We start from the raw sequence: 22,159 nt of genomic DNA on the forward strand, positions 1-22,159 counted from the left end.
AAAACATACATAAAATAAAAGAAAAACTATAAAAGTTTAATTCCTTCTTGAGCAACAATTCGTACATTATACCCATATTTCTCCAACAAATTAACCTTTAACATTCTCTTAAATATACACACTGATCTGGTGTCATCTTCCAGATTATTCCATAATTTAATTCCCTGGACTGAAGTACTCCGTTCCTTCAAACTGGTCCTAATTTTAGGTCTCACCAACATTTCTATCCCCTTCAGATTGTAACAACTCTCTCTTTTAACAAAATGTAATTGGATGTTTGAAGGTAATAACGTTTTTATGAGCCCGATACAAAACTGATAAAATACTATGATCAACCAAATTTGAGAATTTCAATAACTTCAACTGATGGAACAATGTATTTGATGGGTGATATTAATGTTTTCTGGTAATAATTCTTATAGCTCTGTTCTGTAAAATAAAAACAGGATTTGTTATTGTTTTACATGCTTTTTCCCAAACATCAACACAATAAATTAAATGTGGAACAATTATTGTATTATACAACATAAACAGTGCTTTATCATTAAATAAGTCCTTTACTTTACACAGTACTGCAATGGATTTGGCTATTTTTGTTTTTAAATGATTTATGTGAGGTAAATAAATCAAACTTGGTACATTTGCAGGATGAGAACATACTTGCTGCAGAGAAAGGCACCGGCTGCGGATGCCAGGCCTTGGTGGGAGGCGTAAACCAAGGGATAAACGTGTCCACACTCCTCCTCTTTCAATCCTTCCTCTGCAGCCCTGGAAATGTTAGGACAAACAAATTGGTCAGTTTTTGCTCATTAAATAAACAAAAGCCATTTAATTTTGCTTCGAGCTTTAATTACAKTTTTACATTTGCATTTACATTTTGAATTTATTCAACGTTTTAGCTTCTGCTATAAATCCTAAGCGGTCATCCCTTGTTGGTTGAGTAAGCTTCACTTTTTGAAGTTACTGCTGGAATAAAAACAGTTTAACACACATCTAAACTGCAGCTGAATATGAGTTTATGCTAATATTTATCCTCAACACGACCATTCTGATTCTTGTTTGTTGATCTAATTCTGATCACAGACACATTGTGGGGTTGGGTCACCAAAAGTTGAACTTCTGGATGACAGAAAATATGCAGGTAGGCGACAGATGTTGACTTTCCCAGCAGAGAATTGCATTTTAACAAGACGAGCAGCGTAACTTAAGGCACTGAAAGCAAAATGAAGCTCAGAATTAGATTTAGCTTTAGGAGAGTTAATATAAATATATTCAGCTATTTTTATTCTCTTAAAAAACAATAACTCTGAACTGCACAAACAAAGACAGCAGCACAAAGAAACCACGAGAGAGAAAGCTCTCACTGTTGGATCATCAGTAACAGATTGACCACTTCCATTGCCACGTCTGGGTCTTTGTCCAGCACCATGTTGAGAATCCTTTCCTAAACACACACAGACATTCGGTTATGCACTGTAACACACACACAGACTAATGCATGATCGTGCCAGCACACAAACACTTCATGCATATTAAATAATGTGCACTGATATGCATAAATGTACCCACTCCCACAAAAGTGACACACACACAAGCCCAGTGATTAGGCAGAAATCCATGGCAGAAAAAGACAATTTATCTGCAGCAGCACATGTGGCTTAGGAGGGTTTTCATGTGTTTGAGTAGGGCTTATTATCTATCAGTAATTGGCAGCAATTAACAAAAAAACAGGCACGTGCCCAGACAAAGGGTGGAACCATAACAACAAACAGAAGTGGTGCAAAAAGAAAAAAAAATTGAAAAGGCATGAAAATTCAGGGAGGAGGCAAAAAAAGGGAGGAGAGACACAGACAGGCAACAAAGCAGTAAGCTGAAACAATAGATAGACAAAAAAACAGGGGTGGAAAAAAACATGCATTAAATGAGACATGAGTCCAATCCAGAGGGATGCCTCACTTTAAATCTGCTAGTAAAAAGCTCCAGGCGACCAATGAACTCCTTCTCCTGGTACAGACCCTGCAGGGCACGCACACACTGCAGACGCACTGGACTTTGCTAGAAGAAAACGGAAAACAAAAGTACAGTAACAAGGTTTCTACACCTAACACACACAGATGAATCTATTCACGGTAGACGTTTCACTTTTTATTGCAAATTAATTAGCGGTGAGGTCAGCAGGATTATGCTCAACCAAAAATGTGAATGTTATTAAACTTAATGGAAACATCATAGTTAAAATTACACATTCAAATCCAAGATAACATTCTTCTATTGTTTTGTTTGTGTTCACCTTGTCATACAGTGTCCATCCCAGATATTTCAGGCATCCATCATTGAGGAAGTCTTCAGGGTCTGTTGTCATCCACAGGCCCAACTCCTCAATGCACGCCGCCCGGATCGCAGGCAGGCGGTCGCGGTAACGATGTACGAAGACGCCGCGGAAGATGGAGTTCATCATGGAGGAGAGTTCCTCTGCGTTCTCTTGCAACTGCAACACCCACACAGAACGGAATCAGCTTAAACACATAAACACAACGAATACAACAATATTTCATGCATGAGATCTGCTTACTCTCTACCACAACTCAAAACATTTTTAAGAATTTCTAGAGCTCTTTTAAATCTGATGTTTTTTTTTAATCTCAGGTCTGAACACGTGTCTGTATCGCTGTCAGCCTGCGTCACCTCGCTGACAGTTGCCTTCAGTTGCTCCAGTTTGTCCGAGGCTCTGTCAGCTGGTCTCTTACTGTTCTCTGTATCGTATCGTCGTTGCGTGGTCTGCAGCTGAACAGCTACTGTAACAGCTACTTCCACCAATGCCGACATCAACTTCATGGCTAACAGAAAAAACAGAAAAAAGTTATTTTTTTAGGAGTATATGTCATTTTAACCTGTTAAAGTGCCTGTGACATGCATATCCATGAAATACAAAAAGTCAAAGAAAACATCTTAATATTTAAGAAACTTGGCATATACACATGACTTTACCCATTATGTCACATAACTGGCATATTTTCTTTTGAACTTGGCTCAGACAAAGTGAAACAGGAAGTGACGTCAAAGGGGAACTCTTCGAGAAAGAAAACTCTCTGGTTTTTGTTTTTTAAATATGATTTACAGTAATTAAAATAATATAAAGAAACAGATTCCTCTCTACAGTCTGTGTTGTTAGCTTTTATTACAACGCTCTGTTCACATTCAAACATCCCCCTTTGACATCACTTCCTGTTACTTCACATGCAAATATCTCAAGAACTGCTCATCTCAGCTGCATGAAATCTTTTTTACAATATGTTGTTAATGTTACCTTTCCAAAAATGCATTCACATTTATTACAAAAATTTGATGTCACAGGCACTTTAAGTAAACAAAAGTGGATGGAAACAAAGCTAACAATCAGCACGAGAACGGGTGATATTTGTTTGTGTTTATTTGGGCCTGTAAATCATTGATACGTACCCAACAGAGTGCTGGTGTGTCTGAAGGCTCTAACTTGGGAGTCAGACAGACCGGTGAGCAGAGCCAGCAGGGAGGGGAAGAGGTATTCATCATATATCAAGCTATTCCGACAGGAGCGTACCAGAACCCGAACGGACTCACACAAACCGGCTTTGAATCGCTTCAGCTGAAGACCATGTGTGCTTAAGGGGTAGTTTATCGAATCCTGACAAACAAAAATATTGGGAAAAAAAACAAGAAAAAGTAGACAAAGAAAATGTAGTTTATATAAAAATATGGGTAGAAACCTGTTTTTGTTCCTCCTAATGACAAAAAAAAATCAGTTGATTAACTCAATAATGTGTTCATTTATAAACATTAGATAGTAATGAGCATGTTCCATCATGCTGTGGACATCTTTCAGACATAATCTCTTGAGACACGGAGATTAGTAGCGTTTCGAAAATATTTGCAGAACAATTAATTTTAGAGAGAAAACCAGTAAAGATTATTGCTTCCATAGCTGTGAGAATAATGTTTATTTTTGAGACTAATTTTAACAAATATGAACTATGAGTTAAGAGAAATCTTGTCGCACCTCATTAAACTCCCTGGTTAGTTTGCTGATGATCTCAGCATTCTGCATGCTGTCCAGCATCTCTCTGCTGACCACGCCTGAACAAAAAACACACAACTTTCACATTAGAATCAATCCCAAAAATCCCTAATTTAGAACTTGTCGTTTTTATCCCCTCTCATTTATTTTCAAACTTTATTCATTTCTTAAAGCACAAAATTTTATTCTACAGTGGGGAAAATAAGTATTTAGTCAGTCACCAATTGTGCAAGTTCTCCCACTTAAAAAGATGAGAGAGGCCTGTAATTGACGTCATAGGTAGACCTCAACTATGAGAGACAAAATGTGAAAAAAAATTTGAGAAAATCATTTTGTCTGACTTTTAAAGATTTTTTTTTGCAAATAATGGTGGAAAATAAGTATTTGGTCACCTACAAACAAGCAAGATTTCTGGCTGTCACAGACCTGTAACTTCTTTTTTAAGAGGCTCCTCTTTCCCCAACTCATTACCTGTATTAATGGCACCTGTTTGAAGTCGTTAACAGTATAAAAGACACCTGCCCACAACCTCAAACAGTCACACTCCAAACTCCACTATGGTGAAGACGAAAGAGCTGTCGGAGGACACCAGAAACCGAATTGTAGACCTGCACCAGGCTGGGAAGACTGAATCTGCAATAGGCAAGCAGCTTGGTGTGAAGAAATCTACTGTGGGAGCGATAATCAGAAAATGGAAGACATACAAGACCACTACTAATCTCCCTCGATCTGGGGCCCCACGCAAGATCTCAGCCCGTGGGGTCAAAATGATCACAAGAACGGTGAGGAAAAATCCCAGAACCACAAGGGGGGATCTAGTGAATGACCTGCAGAAAGCTGGGACCAATGTTACAAAGGCTACCATCAGCAACACACTACGACGCCAGGGACTCAGATCTTGCAGTGCCAGACGTGTCCTCCTGCTTAAGCCAGTCTATATCCAGGCACGTCTGAAGTTTGCTAGAGAGCATTTGGATGTTCCAGAAGAGTATTGGGAGAATGTCATATGGTCAGATGAAACCAAAGTAGAACTATTTGGTAAAAACACAACTGGTCGTGTTTGGAGGAAAGTGAATGCGGAGTTGCATCCAAAGAACACCATACCAACTGTGAAGCATGGGGGTGGCAACATCATGCTTTGGGGCTGTTTCTCTGCAAAGGGACCAGGACGACTGGTCCGTGTACATGAAAAAATAAATGGGGCCATGTATTGTGAGATTTTGGGTGCAAACCTCCTTCCATCAGCAAGGGCAATGAAGATGAAACGTGGCTGGGTCTTTCAGCATGACAATGATCCCAAGCACACTGCCAGGGCAACAAAGGAGTGGCTTCGTAAGAAACATTTCAAAGTCCTGGAGTGGCCTAGCCAGTCTCCCGATCTCAACCCCATCGAAAACCTTTGGAGGGAGTTSAAAGTCCGTGTTGCCCGCCGACAACCCCAAAACATCACTGCTCTAGAGGAGATCTGCATGGAGGAATGGGCCAAYATACCAGCAACAGTGTGTGCCAACCTTGTGAAGACTTACAGAAAACGTTTGACCTCTGTCATTGCCAACAAAGGATATACAACAAAGCATTGAGATGAACTTTTGTTATTGACCAAWTACTTATTTTCCACCATTATTTGCAAAAAAATTATTTAAAAGTCAGACAAAATGATGTTCTCAAAAATTTTTTCACATTTTGTCTCTCATAGTTGAGGTCTACCTATGATGTCAATTACAGGCCTCTCTCATCTTTTTAAGTGGGAGAACTTGCACAATTGGTGACTGACTAAATACTTATTTTCCCCACTGTATATACAATAAAAAGAAAATACAAATAAAATGAAATAAAAGGGGCAGATATAAGATCTTTGTCTTCTCAAGTATAAATTCAAACAATAATAATCTTCAGTTAACAAAACAAAAACATCAAATCTTTCTAGAACAACAAATTATATGAATACACATTATACTGTTTCATATTTTTAACGATCTAGCCAATCTCTTTAAGAACATACACAGAATTATGACAGCACCAAGATCAAAAGCACAAATTATAACCTGAGCTGAAAATGGAAGGACAATCTGTTCAACCCCCTCCCACCCGCCAACACCCATCTCCTGGCCGCATGTTTAACCTCTGACCTTTGCATCCGCAGCACTGAACAATGAAGTTGATGAGCACCAGCAGGCCCGCCTCTCTGCTCTGTTTGTAGATGTCCAGCCACTCATCCACCACACTCTTTAGATTGACAGGGAGAAAGCAGCGAATCAGAACGCAGCAAACAAATCAAACAGCAGATGAATGTAGTTAAAACACAAGAACAGAGATTTTAGCTTTATGTGCTCAGTCTACAAACAGCTTCTATGATCTATGGTTTTACAAGAATTACTTTTTCCCTTTATTATGTGGCTTTTCTGGCAACAACACTGGATAAACGAGTGCTGTCAATCATGAGTCCATGATCCCAAGACTGCTTTTTCTTCTGCTTATCAAAGTTAATTCTCTAGGATCACATCAGTCAGACACCGACAGCACATTATAATCTCTCACTGTATGCCTGTTTCACTTCTAATGACATATGCCTCCCTCAGTGCGTCCCTCCATTCACACAGTCATCGCTATTGATATCTTCCTCTCTCCTCTTTGTTTAGGGTTTACTCACCACCATGGCACTTTTTCCCGAGCGAACAGCGTCATAGATATTCTTTGCACTGATGCCCTGATTGCTCACGCTTCTCACATGTCTGTTAGAAGAGAGCTGTCCCTGGGAGAGAGATTGCTGCAGGGAGGGCTCTGGAGGACTTGAGACAGGGCTGCTGTTGGAGCTGGACACCAGTCTTAATGCAGCGTTCTTCCTGGGTCTCTTAGGCAGCTTGACATAAACAAGAATTATTCAGAAATAAGTAATTAATGTGACCAAATGAACTGTAGATTCTATTGTGAGCAACTTTCAGTCATTTTAGCATGGTTTTGATCATTAACTACAACTGAAAATACATTATGCACTTCTGTCCAGCACAATAACAACACTGACTTTAAATAAGACCAATGACTCTTGGCTAAATCTAAAAGAAAAAGTTAATTTAGAAAAATAAAATACCTGAGGCCCAGGTTCTGCCTGCTTCCTCCGCTTKGTTGGTTTCATCTGAGGCTCATGAACGCTTTCAGGGTCTGAGGAGTCCAACTCCTCAAGACTGACAGAAACATAGAAAAAGATAACTGAGTTATAACAAATCTCTAAGAAGATCAAAAGACTAAAGAGCAAAAATACATCAAAATTATCTTAATAAACTTATGCATTTTAGTTTAATTTTTATTAGATATTAGTATGGTTTTTTGAAAATATGTGTTAAAGAAATCTCTTAACAAAACATTCCGATATCTTGATTTGTTATTCAATGGACTATTTCGCGGATACCGCCATCTTTGCCTAGCGCCGGGGTCTGCAACCTTTACAACTGAAAGAGCCATTTCTGCTACTAGATGCACTAATAAAAGATGTCCAGAGCTGCAAAACAAGCTACAAGTGTGATTATCAACTGGTGGTCCGTGGGCCTTTGCGGGAACTTTTCTGGCCAGTAGAGGTGACATTATAAAAGTAAAAATTATTTTGTGAATTTTATTATTTTTACACATGAGGACAAATGAAAAGATTATATTCATGTATAGGTGTATGTATAGGCATGGACTATCTAAAAAACGTGACCATATAATGGTGTACGGTTTATTTATTAACAAGATTATACACCATACAGAAAGCTACAGATCACAATAACAAATGCATTTACCGCTGTTAAAACAAAAACATGTGTTTTGAATTTATATTTAAGCCAAATTTGATGTGTGGTCAAGGACATTTTATAATCAGAATTTATTAAATCGTAGGTCAGCCTGCCTCAAGATTATATTTAGATTAAATTATTATCACCCAGTCCCACTGCTCATAATGCTGTTAATAAGTTCACTGTATACTGGGATTTTCTCTGGCAATATATTTAATATAGTGTCAAACTATATTAATTACTACATTCGTGAAAATATTGCACAGCCACATAACCTTACCTCTATTTTGCAACTCCAGTTTGCTATTTTAGGCACTACTTCGAACATTTGAGCAGGTAAAAGTTCTGGACGAGTTTGTCCTTTTTCTGATTAGAAGCTGGTACCCCAGGAACCAAAATAAACATTTAAAAATGTGCAACAATCCACACTTTATAAACTTGTATAACCTGTCTCATCGTTTACTTTTCTTTTGTTTGCCCCCAAACAATCCCACCATTGCGCGCCGCTTCCGGTAGGCGGCGCAAAACTGTATCCGCCGCGAAAAATAGTCCATTGTACAATCTTGCTGTTAGCTAGGTTTTGATAAGCTAGTCAAGCTAACTAGCTAAAGCTATACATTTTGTATCCATCTGGGGAAAACTGCTAGCTTTTCCTTTTTAAATTACATTTTAGTGGTGAGCATACAAATTATGTGCACAAATAATCAGATAAATGACATATTTTAACCTAATTAAAAGATACGTAGCTTATAGCTATTTCGAACAACAAACATGGTGGTTGGTTGAGTTTTACCTGTCCAATACTGAGCTTATACTTGTCATTTCAGCTGACCAGGAATCCAACAGAACTGCTAAGAAACGATTAGCAAACTACATTAAACTTTGCCACCAGCGAAAGTTATTAATACGATCGCGTCTTGTTGTTCTCTCTCATAACTAACTTATCCGATGCGCGCGAATGAATTCTCGACTCGTTCAGGATTGGCCAGCGCTTTCTCGAGCCAGAAGATGATTGGTCCTTCCACAAAWGGTCACTTTATGGCAATTGGTCCTMTTYGGTGCTCTGTTACTAGGTGGTTGTTGAGTTCAAGAAGGCTAGGTAACTTTTTTTCAACTATTCTTTACTTCTGTATTTATTTTGTCGCYTCTGTTCGTTCGGCCAGATCTGACACCCCCACGCTCAGTAGTTCCACACCCCTCTAATTTGGACTCCCCGCTTCGTTCTTCTTTTTTTCTCTGCGTGGTTTTTATTGTTCAGTTYCCTTGTTATGAGCGTCAAAGCAGCTGTGTTGGACCGCTGCTTCTGGTCGCCACCTTCAAAATAAAATACTCAACGATTCTGCTAAAGTTACAAAACAAACAAACGTTCAAATTCACCATCAAGCAGTAAGTAGCACTAAACACGTTATAGATTGCATTAGATTGAACTGTATAAATTAAAATGTAATTAGGTACATTTAAAATATAAAATAATTTTACTAATTTTGAATCTGAGTTGAAAAACATGGGATTGTGGGTAATCAAACATCTGAGCTGCTCATTCATTGAATAGTTTTTCCAAATTTATTGTTAACTGATGTTAGACGGGCTGTATTAATGAAATTGAGATAGACTTAAACATTCATTTTCAAGTGGATCACATTTAGACGTTTGCTACAAATCTCCTTTTCCTTATTTAAGAGGGAACAAACCTTTTTATCAAATTTTTAGCAAAATGTTTCTCAACTGGTGTGGTCCGGCTTCACATTCACTACTTAATGAAAAGTAATGACATCAAGGATAGTGTTTAACTTCTCATAGTATTTATTGGATGAAAAAAAATGGTGCAAACAAAAAGTTAAATAATAAACCAGTACCAATAAACATAGCAAACCAATAAATCAAATAGTCATGCTGAAATGGGAAATATCACCTTTGTGCTYTTGCTGCATTTCACATTAACTTTAGTAATTTTTATTCACTTTATTTACTGGCATAAAGTGGTTTTCAAATACAATATGAMGTTTTTTTATAGACAAAATAATCAATGGAAATGATTAATACATTAACGCCACTACTTAGTGTTTTCTACCATAGATTTTCTGAAGAACTCATTTTCTCAATATTGCAGATATCAGTGCATTTCACTTGTGCAAAAAAAACAACAGATTTTTAATTAGACTTAACATCGTTTCCAATATTTCTTTTATTCTGAAGGGAATGTCCTTGTTTCCGGTGTCACCATCCTTGAGCTCCGATTTGACGCAATTTGTGCGTCAAATGATGGTCAGCGCTGACTGGGACTTTCTCATTTYCACTCCTGCGTTTACGTGCATCACCAGCGGGTTTCCCAAGAAGGAAACAACCACCCGGACAACAGCTGATGGGAGCGTCGGTGATGTTAAACCGTGACCGGATGTTTGTTGTACTTATCAGGGGCGAGACCATGACAGCTTTAAAACACTGATGATTTTGGATGCTGTTACTCTTTTTTTATTTAGCTACTTTTACGTTGAGTCATTAGCATAGCAACACTGTCTTATTAGACGAAAACCCTCCGCGCCATTCACTGGTGGCTGTTTTTGAGTCCGGCAGTGAGGATGGATAACCGGCTGCTGGTTTGGCTCTGCACCGTCGCTGTGCTGTCAGGGACCCGGAGCCCCGCGGCTGCTGCGGGGAGGAGCTGCGCCGACACCCGGCAGGTGTACTCAGAGAAGGGATACAGCACAAACTCCGCTCCGGTGACTCAAATCTCCGGTAAGACCACCAGCTCAGCCCCACTGTTATTATTATTTTTATTTTTTTGTAATGTGCTGTACTTTACTTCACTAATAAAAACAACATACAAGTTGAAGTCAATCACACTGCAGTTATGAGAAATTATAAATAAAAATGCAGCCCTCATTAGTGGACAGCAAATTCTTATTGAAACTGATGTGTCAAAGAAAGAGCAATGTGGCTCTGATTAAAAAAAAAAAAAAAAAAAAAGCCCCAGAGAGAATATGTCAAGACATCATGGTGAGTTTTGTCCCCCTCCTCCAGAGAAACACAACAGAGCTGTTTAAACCAAATTACACCCTCCCCCCTCCTCCCCTCTGTGTGGTTTAAATAGGATGATTAAGGGGATGAGCAAATTGCCAACACCGGTGCAACAAAGAACCTCGCCCCTAATTAGTCTTTGCCYACTGTTTAAATCCATGCATGTATCCATGCTTGCTCATGGGATAAGCTCATTTTCTCCAATAAAGCAATATATTTAAAATATATATATTGTGGATTACAAACAGTTGGATGTTTGAGGGGGGGCTGGAAGAGTGAAAATGTTTCAAGTTTTGTAAAGGATGATTAGTTTTACAAAAAAGAAAGGAGAATCCCTGCCTGAAAATATAGTTTTCATTTTGGCTGAGACACACACACACACACACACACACACACACACACTAACACACACACTAACAGTCCCAGACAGATATAAAGCTGCCGTTAAAGTAATTGTGTGAGGGAAATGTGTGCTCACAGAGGATTTATTCCTCGGCAAATCAGTTCAGCTTCTGAGGCAACTGCAGAATTGATTGATTTTTTTTGTGTGTGCGTTGGACTATCCCCCGTCTTCCTGCTCACCGTCCCGTGGGCCAGGGGGGAGCAGATGGCCAGGAGAGGGGGGATGAAGGGAGGCAGTTTAGAAATGGAAATACAGGGATAGGAACAGGGCCGATGGTGAGACGCACAGACAACAAAAGAGGCAGAGAGAGGAGCGTCAGCCGGGGAGGAGTTGAGAAAGAGACTTTCCAGCRTATTAACAGACGCATATTCATGTCGGATGTAATTATGCCGGAGAAACAAAGACTTATGAGCTGCGTGACATCTTCATCTCCTCCTCCTTGGCTGCTTGTTTGCGCAGATTATTACCTTTAGGACAAATCAGAGACCCGATTTGAGCCGACAAAGAAAGAAAAGTGAAGTCTGAATTATTCATGCAGGCAAATTGCAATTTTCTCTCACAGCCGTCTTTATTTAACACTTTCCTATTAATTTCTCATAGAGACACTGACGCTCGCTAAAAAGTGATCTCATCGTACGCTTGTCTGCATCAAGGTCACTGTAAATTTGTGGCAAAAGCATTACATTTCATGTTTCAACTAAATAGTTTAGCAAAGGGGAAAAATTGCTGGATCAGTATGTTTTTTTTCCCCCAAAAAAAGTTTTATCTTTTGACGTCTGACTAGCATCTCACTAGTGATGAAGAACAACAAATCTCGGCAGTTCAATGTTAAATATTTGGGCAGTCATAACCTTCTTTCTTCTTCTTTTGATGTTTTTTTTTTTTGGCGCAGGTGAGCACCTGCGACTCTGCCCTCAGGACTATACCTGCTGCTCCAGTCAGATGGAGGAGACCCTGTCCCTCCAGAGCGAAAAGGATTTCCTCAAAGCCATTGAGGACAACAGCCAGTTCCTCTTGACCACCTTCACCCAGAGACACCGCAAGTTTGATGGTGAGAGATGAAGTCACTTGGAACAGTTTTATTACGATTATCTGCTTTGAAACAGACAAAACGCGCACACAAACTACTTGTTTATTTTTTTTGAACAGATTAAAAAGCAGTTAATGACATCAAAACCTAATCAGAACATATAAGTGCACAGTTCTGTTCAGATGTTGAAATAGGATCTTCTGAATTGATTTCAAGAATAGATYAGTGGCGCTCAGTCCTGGTCCTCGCGGATCACTATCCTGCATGTTTTATATATTCATCATCCCTCATTTATGCACCTCAGATGAATCAAATCTGAGAAACATTTAAATCGTGCAGGATAGTGGTCCCCGAGGACCAGGGGTTGGGCACCGCCGGATCAGTCCAAGTGTGGTTATGTAATTCATGAATAAAGTGGGTGAACTCAGACTTTATCAACAGAAATATAAATCCACAAGTGAAGCAACAAAGACCCAGATTCGCTGACTAATACACTTTGAAAACCGCGGAGTCTTTTAATTAGACACGTTTTGGCCTTATTAAAGCAGATATTTTCTAAACCTCCTTTGCGGACTTCCTGTTATAAATTTAAACCGTTCAAGCCCAACCTGATCTAACCGCGATGACATCACCGTGACATCTGTTCTCCAGAGCCACTGCCTGTAAACTGACCTTCATGAGTGAAATGAGTTAATTGCCCCTTCAAGTATCTGGAAACTGTGATGGCTTTAATAAGCRCGTGTATTTAAGAGGTTTTAGGCCTCATTAGATTAAATTCTGGTTTTATTGCTGCAGGGTTGCGTAGGGCTGAATTTACACATTCTCCTCCTACCTGCTTGGACCGTTCTCACCTTTTCTTTCCTTCACACTTTTATATAATGTCTGCGATGAGTCACGTAAAGACGCTTAAGATGTGGGAGACTGCATATGAGCGTGAAAGACGCTGTAAAATAGAGGATCTGAACTCCCGATAAGATGGATAATCTTAAAATGATGAAAGCGCCTTTACAGAAACTGGGCTGAAATCAAAAAGTAGTGGGGGTGTGTGTCACATTCACATTTAACTGCAGCTCGTGTCTCTTTGCAGATTTCTTCAGGGAGCTCATAGACCTTTCTGATAAGTCCATGAACCAGATGTTTACCAAGACCTACGGCCTGCTCTTCACTCAGAACGCTTACGTCTTCCAGGAGCTGTTTGTGGAGCTTCGCAGATATTATTCTGGTTGGTTTGATCCCTTGATCCCAGTCTCGTATTTTCCGGTGGCCTTCATACAGAGGAGTGATTCTGCCTTAAAATACTTTGTGTTTGACGYTTCGACCATCGTTTAGGAAGAATAACATGTTTTAAAAAGAATACAGCAAAATAAAAAATGTAAAATAAAGTCCGGTTAAAGATAATAATTTGAGAACAGCTGCTGTTTTAGTAAATCCAGAGTCATACTGGACAGCAGTAAAGAAGCAGCATTGTTTTTTTTAGAGGAGCGCTGACATGCCAAGTCGAATTGGGGAGAAAGAAAAAAAAAAAAACAAGGAGAAAACTGGATTCCCACGGATGCCAGACTGTTTCTAATTCTATTCCATATCGCCCCGTTTTGGCATGACAGCCGTTTGCTGGCAAGTTGGTTTGCAGGCTGTTGCCGCTTAGTCATCCTGCCTTTGTCAGCCAAACAGCATGTTTGTCTAATTTAAGGCCGTATTGTAGACTGCAGATTGTACAGTCGCAGACACTGACAGGCACCCAAACTGACAGCAGGGCATAGAAGAAAATATTTAGTGATGTTTTGACATTTATGTTGTTAATTTAAAATGTCTTTGTTACATGGTTTATTTTTTGTTTTTCCATGCATTTCTTCACAATCTTCACAATCTATCTACTTTTGCATGCTTTGTGCTGTTTTAGACGTTTATTTATAAATGTTTAACTCATCTAAGAGATAGATCCTATTACTGAGTTTTTATAACTTATATTTTCCCCATAGAAAAACATACCTTCAGTTCATTCAAAAACATTACTCTATTTAAAATTTGCTCCAGCATACTTGTTCTAAATGTCTTTTTCTTTTTTTTTCTTTTAGCTAGACTTTTAATACATTTAGCTTTTATCTAGAATTGCACTTACTGTTTTGCTCTTTAGCATTAACTACTCCTTCAACACACTGTATTTCTGTGAAAATACTGTTTCTCCTATATTTTCACCAGCTTTGACAAATACTGATTTATTTCTTCTTCGATTTATTGTCTTGAACTGATGTCTGCCTGTATTTTGTGCTGCCAAGCAGAAAAAAAAGTAATGGTCAGGCACTTGCAAAAGGTTACTCTTTCTGTATTTTTCTGCATGACAAAGCTTGACATTTTCTGCACACCCTTCAGCAGTCAGAGTGAAGACTGGAAATGCAAGAGTAGGTTGTTTTTCCTTCATTGGGGTTTTTGCAAAAACCTGTTAATCACCCATTTATTTAACTCAAGTGTGTTGGAACCGATAAACTTTTAAAACATTCAGGATAGTGGCCCTTGAGGACACCCCTGCTTTATCCAGAAACATAATTTGGTACCACTGTACAATAAGGCTCCCCTTTATAGATGGCTTATAAATATTTTATAGATAAGTTATTAATTCATATGTAAACACTTTATAAATCATTAGTAAGTGTTTATATGCATTAATTAGAGATGAGAAAGAGACAAAACTGTCTGATTTTTTTGCCAAATAATGWGTCAAATCTGTTCATGTACATATTACATTTAAGGTGCTATATTAAAAATTTCAGACCAGGTTTATACCTTGTAAAMACATTTGAAACATATTTTACATAAAATATTGTACTATACATATCCACATTATCAAAGGGAGCCTTATTGTAAAGTATAAGACTGTACACTATTGATAAGGCTCTCTTAATACACATTTATTAATCATTAATAAATAGTTTACCTACTGTAAAAATGTGTTTCCAATACATTATTGTGTTTACGAGGTAGTAACTTAGTATGAAATGTTTAATATAGCACTTTATAATGTATACATGAACTGATTTGGCTCACTATTTGGCATAAAACCAGTTTTTTCTCTTTCTTGTTCTTAATTGATGCATATAAACACTTATTAATGATTTATAAAGTGTTTACAGATGAATTAATAACCTATCTATAAACTATTTATAAGCCATCTATAAGGGGAGCCTTATTGTAAAGTGGTACCCATAATTTAACTCAACTGTTTTGTTGTTTTCGTCCACAGGGGGCAGTTTGAGTCTGTCAGAAGTGCTCTCAGAGTTCTGGTCCAGACTGGTGGAGCGAGTCTTCTCTTTGGTCAACCCCCAGTACCAGTTCAGCGACGACTACCTGGAATGCGTCAGCAAACACGCCGAGCAGCTGCAGCCGTTTGGCGAYGTTCCCCGCAAACTCCGAGTACAAGTTGGGTGTATCTTAATGCCATAGCGTCCAAAGTAACAGAAATGAAACGTGTGGACACATCTTCCAACAGAATGAGAGTGGGAGGGACTGTGTGACTCACAAACAGTAACATTTTGGTTTTATATTCAGGTGTCGAGGGCGTTCATCGCAGCCAGAGCACTATCTCAGGGCCTGGCTACTGGTCGTGATATTGTGCACAAGGCAACAAAGGTGAGTTTATACTCYTCTATAAAAACATGTTGAATCTCAGATTATATTTCCTGTTGCACTGAGRATAAACATTCTCATTATCATACTATTTTATGTAAAAAAACTTTTATTAACTAAAACTCTGTTGAGACCATATCATATATAAACGATTTAAGGTGTAATCTGGATTCATACAAACTTTCAGTCCTTGTGTTATTGGACCTGAGTGCAGCTTTTGATACAGTTGATCATCAAATTCTTTTAAATAGACTAAAACATTTTGTTGGCCTTTCAGGTACTGTTCTGCAGTGGTTCAGCTCCTATATTTTAGATACTGTAGATCTTTTTTTAGTAAATATGAATACTTGCTCCTCTCAGGTTCATGAGGCCAACTATGGTGTCCCCCAAGGATCTATCTTAGGTCCCTTACTTTTTAATCTGTATATGCTGCCACTGGGCGGGATCATCAGGAGTCATGGAATAAGCTTTCACAGTTATGCTGATGACACGCAGCTATAGATTTCCATGTCTCGTGATGACCCCCAGCCTATTGCTKTACTTCTTAAATGTGTTTCTGAGATAAAGGCATGGATGTCTCAGAATTTTCTCCAGCTTAATCAAGACAAAACAGAAGTTCTAATTATTGGACTGGAGGATCAAAATGAAAAGATAATTTCAAAATTACAAGCTGTGTCTTTTCATCCTTCCAAACAAGTCAGAAGTCTGGGGGTTCTTTTAGATTCTGAGCTTAGTTTTATTCCACATATTAAACAGACTGTTAAAACAGGATTTTATCATTTGAAAAATATAGCTAGAGTCCGCCCTCTTCTGTCCTTGGCCAATACTGAGATTTTGATACATGCTTTTATTTCTAGTCGATTAGACTACTGTAACACACTGCTTTCTGGTCTTCCTAAGAAAAATCTGTCTAGTCTGCAACTGTTGCAAAACTCCGCTGATGTGTACTAACCAAGACCAGAAGGCAGGCTCATATTACACCTGTTTTAAAATCATTGCATTGGCTCCCTGTACATCTTAGAATTGATTTTAAGGTTCTTTTACTGGTTTTTAAATGTCTTAATCRTCTTACACCACTTTATCTGGCTGAACTGTTATTGCCCTATGAACTGCCACGAACCCTAAGATCCTCCTGGCACTGGACTATTAACTGTTCCAAGAGTCAGAACACACACATACAGAGAGGCTTCTTTTCAATACTATGGCCCTCATCTGTGGAACGGTCTGCCTGAAAATGTGAGGGCTGCAGAGAGTGTTGCAATCTTTAAGAGTAGGCTTAAGACACATCTTTATAAATGTATTCGTTGAACTGCATTTTTTCTTATCATTACATTTTTTAATGATTGTTTTTAATTGTACTGTTGTTGTTGTTGCTGTTTTTTATGTTTTTTTATTGTGCATAATTTTGTAAAGCACCTTGAGCTGCTTTCAGTATGAAGGGTGCTTTATAAATGAATAAAAACTAAACTAAACTATCAATTAATATTGTTTATTCGTTTTTTTTCTGAGCAGTTCTCAGTGTTTCTGATCACAGTTGAGATGTGGGAGGAAAAGTTAATCATASTCAACCATAGGGGATTAATACGACAGAGTATTAGAGCAACACAACACAATTTTATTATTATTATTTTTATGAGAATAAAGTCATAATATGAGAATAAAGTCGTAATATTATGAGAATAAAGTCGTAATATTATGAGAATAAAGTCGTAATATTATGAGAATAAAGTCGTAATATTATGAGAATAAAGTTGTAATATTATGAGAATAAAGTTGTTTTATTACAAGATTAAAATTGCAATTTTATGAGAATAGTCATAATATTACAAGATTAAAGTCATAATATTACAAGATTAAAGTCATAATATTACCAGATTAAAGTCATAATATTACAAGATTAAAGTCATAATTTTACGAGATTAAAATCGTAATATGAGAATAAAGTCAATATTACGAGATTAAAGTCGTAATATTACAAGAATAAAGTCAATATTACGAGATTAGTTGTAATTTTACGAGAATAAAGTTGTGATATTGCCAGATTAAAGTCGTAATATTACAAGAATAAAGCCATAATATTACGAGAATAAAGCCATAATATTACGAGAATAAAGTCGTAATATTACGAGAATAAAGTTCTAATTTTACGAGATCAATGTCTATTACGACTTCTCGTAATATTACGAGATTAAAGTCGTAATATTATAAGAATAGTTGTAATTTTACGAAATTAAAGTCATAATATTACGACTTCTCATAATATTACGAGATTAAAGTCATAATTTTACGAGATCAAAGTCATAATTTTACCAGAATAAAGTCGATATATTACAAGATTAAGGTCGTAATTTTACGAGATTAAAGTCATAATTTTACGAGAATAAAGTCGTAATTTTATGAGAATAAAGTCGTAATMATACATGATGTGTCCATTTTCCATTCCTCATTTCTTCTCTCATTTTTCTCATTTCTCCTCTTTCCTCACTTCTTCTGTGTACAGCCATGTCGCTGTGTTTATGACTTGGGTCACTGTTAGATTAATATGCTTTCATCCAAATTAGCTACATGAYGACTAAATCTGTCAGCGCATGCTTCMGTTTATCATAGTCATTTGCACAATTTCCAAGTCTTGCTACTGATAATTTGATGCTAATGTGCTAAAAGATTAACTATTTATTTTAAGCAATACTAAAGAACAACTTGACAAATTGCTCAACATACCTCCAGTGGTAATGGCATGCTTTTTCGTGTAGTATTACGACTTTATTCTCATAATATTATGACTTTAATCTCATAATATTACGACTTTATTTTCATATGACTTTATTGTTGTAATATTATGGCCTTATTCTTGTACTTAAAAAAAATCTTGTCTGGCCCTAATGCTCGATCGTAGATTAAGTAAGAAAATCTAACTAATTAGTTTTCCCTTTAGTTCCACTCAGTTGCTGAATGATGATTTAGAACTAACAGCGGATGTCTGACTTTAATTATCAGTATTAAAGGCATCAAAGAAGAGGGGGAGGGGTCTGTTTCCTTTACCTGTGACTGTTGTCTTATCTGTATTGTGCGGCTCTCTGTTTCCAGCTGACTGTAGATTCGGAGTGTGTTCGTGGCCTGATGCGTCAGTGGTACTGCCCCCTGTGTCGAGGCATACCCTCCCTGCGGCCCTGCCACTCTCTGTGCCTTAATGTCATGAAGGCCTGTTTGGCCAACCAGGCTGACCTGGACACAGAATGGAACAAATTCATTGGTGAGTGAAGCTGGTGGATAAAGGTTAGTTAGTACTTGTCACTACTAGTTAATTGAGGTTATTTTTTATTTACTAATTTTATTTTGGATGTGAAGTTGGTCATTTTAATTTGTGAGCTTAATAAGGTTTGACGGCAGCATCGTGTGGGTATTTGAAGAACAGCTTTCATTTCCAGAGGTTATTTGGCAAAAAAAAAGTTTTTTTTCTTTTCTTTTTTCAATAATTGCTTACAGCTATGCTTTCACAATAATGAGGTGAAGTTGCCACGTTGGCTGTACCCTGCTGGCTCTAGATATACTTTAGGTTTCTCTGTGATTGAGTTTGTGCATTTAAAGCACACAGCTTAATACACTCATTTACATACAATGATTTTGGTCCCTCTGCATAAAAAAATGTCATCACCCAAATCACTTTCAGTAGCTTTTTGAGTCATTCCCATAATTAAACTGGACAAAAATATAAAATTTGACTTTTTATTGTACCCGTTAACTTATTTCTTTTCACTTTTATTTCCTTTAATGAATTTTTTGGGTCAAGGATTCACCAGATATTAAATCAACGAGGTTTATGAAGTCGGTGTTTCTTGATTCAACGCGTTCACATAATTTTACATAACACCAGCRTTGCTCAAACAATAGGAAACCTCAGCATTTCAACACATTGTAATCAACACTCAGCCTGACCCTAGAAATCTATATTTCCTTTTCTGGCGAAGTGTGACGTTTTAAACAAGGAATTCTTCTTTCTTCAACTTCACAAATTTTAACTGAGTAATAATATGACCCATCATATTGAAGCGAGGATTAAGTCTAAAAGTGGGATGTGGAGAAATAGGCAGATACGTATAGGGTTTTGATTAAAATGTTTGCAAAAATTGCTTTTTGTCAAAATATAATGAATAAATCCTTATCAATGCACCTTTTGAATGGACYGTCTGAAATATAATGCTAAAAAATACTTTGAAGCACTTTTTTAGCATTGGCATCAAAAAAACCTAATTTTGAGGAAAAACACCTTAAAAATTCTGAGATTTTTCCTATGAGCTAACAAAGTTTTTATTTATTTGCTGCTGGGAAATGTCAGTATTCAAATACAATTTGAGGTTTCCTCTTTAAAATGGCATCAAAAATTCCTCATTAAAATTACAAAAAATTAGGATTCTGACCAAATATTAATGTATCATTGTAACCAACAAGACAAATTAAGTCATATCTCTGGATCTACTTATGATATATCAGAATGATCCAGGTATCAAAATGTAGATATTAAAGTGCCTGTGACGTCAAATTTTTTTTGGTAATACATATGAATGCATTTTTAGAAAGAGGACATTGATAAAATATTGCAAAAAAATTTCATGTTGCTGAGATGAACAGTTGTTGAAATATTTGCCTGTGAAGTAACAGGAAGTGATGTCAAAGGGGAATGTCTGCATGTGAACAGAGTGTTGCTACAACAGCCAACAACCCAGACTGAAGAGAATCTGATGTTTCTTTAGATTATTTCGAGTCACTATCAGAGAGAGATGAAGAAGAGTCAGAGTTCAAATAGCATTATTTCAATAAAAAAGACCAGAGTTTTCTATGTTAAAAAGTTCCCCTTTGATGTCACTTCCTGTTTCACTTTAACTGAGCCAAGTTCAAAAGAAAATATGCCAGTTATGGGACAAAAGGGGTTAAATTATGTGTATTATTCCACCTTTCTTAAATAAATGATGTTTTCTTTAACTTTTTGTATTTGAAGAATATGCATGTCACAGGCACTTTAAAGCCAGGATCCTGAAAATGTGATTAGGTCATTTTGACCAAATTTGACTTAATCCTAATTTCCATATGATGGGTCACAAATAAATAAGTCACCGTATCTGTTTATTAGCCCACAATACATTTTCAAAGTGTAGACGTTTGACTTTTCTGAACAATTTTTTAGACTTCTCCAAACAAGTTTTCTTTAAAACCAAGGTCATTTTGAGTTCAGTGATCAATACTTTTCCAACAAATCTTCAATCATTAATCTTTCATGTGTTTCTGTGCCATCCGAACTGATCTAGGGGCACACATTCTCCTTTCCCTTTCATCTTAATGTGTACATTTTCATTTATTTTTTAATTTATTTTGTGGAGGACTTTTTCTTAGCTTTCATCACTCAGTTCAAGTAAAAAGCAGAGAAGAAAGGTTTCTGAAACTGTTTCTAAAAGTTCCTTCCATGCATGTTTTTGATCTGAGGGAGATAACCAAAGTATTTGAAGAAAAACTCTGAGATCCTCCTTTACATTTGTTATGCTGTAGAGTAGACAAAAAGCTTATTTTTACTTGCCATTGTCAAACTGAGAGTATTTTGCTTCTGGGAGTCTTATCAGAAAACATGTCCTCCTTTCTGTCAGATGCTCTGTACATGGTTTCTGAGAAGCTCGAGGGTCCGTTTAATTTCGAGCTTGCTGCCGACTCCATCTCTGTGAAAGTGTCAGAGGCCATAATGCACATGCAGGAAAACAGCATCAGCATCTCCAGTAAGGTAAGGACGAGCTCACCAGCAGACGATTTAACAACATGAAACTGCACACTAGCATTTGATGCTTTTCATGAACCTGGAAAAAAAACGTAAAAAATATTTTGTTTAAGCCTCAAAATGTCCATACACTGCAAAAACTGTCCATCTTACCAAGTTCTAAAATCTTATCAAGCCAAAAAGTCTTTTTGATCTTGTTTTGAGACTGATTTACTAAACAAAAACTGATCGTGGAAGAATAATAATCTTGTTTTCAGAATGTGTAAGATTATTTGTCTTGTTAGTCTGAAAATTTGACTCAAATCAAGTAAAAAATGTCTGCCAATGGAGTAAGAAATTTTTACTTTGTAAGATTCTTGAAATTATAAAAAAATTGAGTCAAATCAAGTATTTTAAGAATCTTACAAAGTAAAATTTTCTTACTCTATTGGCAGAAAATTTTACTTGATTTGAGTCAAATTTTCAGACTAACAAGACAAATAATCTTACACATTCTGAAAAC

The 22,159-nt window shown here is 37.2% G+C and overlaps 2 protein-coding genes across 2 annotated transcripts in view; one reads left to right on the forward strand and one right to left on the reverse strand.

Moving 5' to 3' along the window:
* The window catches only part of stag3 (STAG3 cohesin complex component), a gene marked incomplete in the record, with an annotated part of 31,858 nt that extends 22,840 nt beyond the window's left edge, over positions 1-9,018 (reverse strand). The window contains 11 exon segments of the mRNA XM_014019602.1: positions 661-768; positions 1,365-1,444; positions 1,957-2,055; positions 2,291-2,488; positions 2,686-2,837; positions 3,460-3,664; positions 4,037-4,113; positions 6,184-6,280; positions 6,705-6,914; positions 7,143-7,236; positions 8,618-9,018. Coding sequence (XP_013875056.1) covers positions 661-768; positions 1,365-1,444; positions 1,957-2,055; positions 2,291-2,488; positions 2,686-2,837; positions 3,460-3,664; positions 4,037-4,113; positions 6,184-6,280; positions 6,705-6,914; positions 7,143-7,236; positions 8,618-8,646 — 1,349 coding nt within the window.
* A 1,078-nt stretch (positions 9,019-10,096) lies between these two features.
* Positions 10,097-22,159, forward strand: part of gpc2 (glypican 2) — a 16,406-nt gene continuing 4,343 nt past the window's right edge. Inside the window, exons 1-7 of the mRNA XM_014019604.1 lie at positions 10,097-10,560; positions 12,138-12,296; positions 13,363-13,497; positions 15,514-15,689; positions 15,819-15,899; positions 18,984-19,149; positions 21,533-21,663. Of these exons, the coding sequence (XP_013875058.1) occupies positions 10,404-10,560; positions 12,138-12,296; positions 13,363-13,497; positions 15,514-15,689; positions 15,819-15,899; positions 18,984-19,149; positions 21,533-21,663 (1,005 nt within the window). The 5' untranslated portion in view covers positions 10,097-10,403. The remainder of the gene's footprint in view (positions 10,561-12,137; positions 12,297-13,362; positions 13,498-15,513; positions 15,690-15,818; positions 15,900-18,983; positions 19,150-21,532; positions 21,664-22,159) is intronic.

The sequence above is a fragment of the Austrofundulus limnaeus genome, unplaced genomic scaffold, assembly GCF_001266775.1.
Source record: "Austrofundulus limnaeus strain Quisiro unplaced genomic scaffold, Austrofundulus_limnaeus-1.0 Scaffold224, whole genome shotgun sequence".
In the NCBI taxonomy this organism is placed as follows: Eukaryota; Metazoa; Chordata; class Actinopteri; order Cyprinodontiformes; family Rivulidae; genus Austrofundulus; species Austrofundulus limnaeus.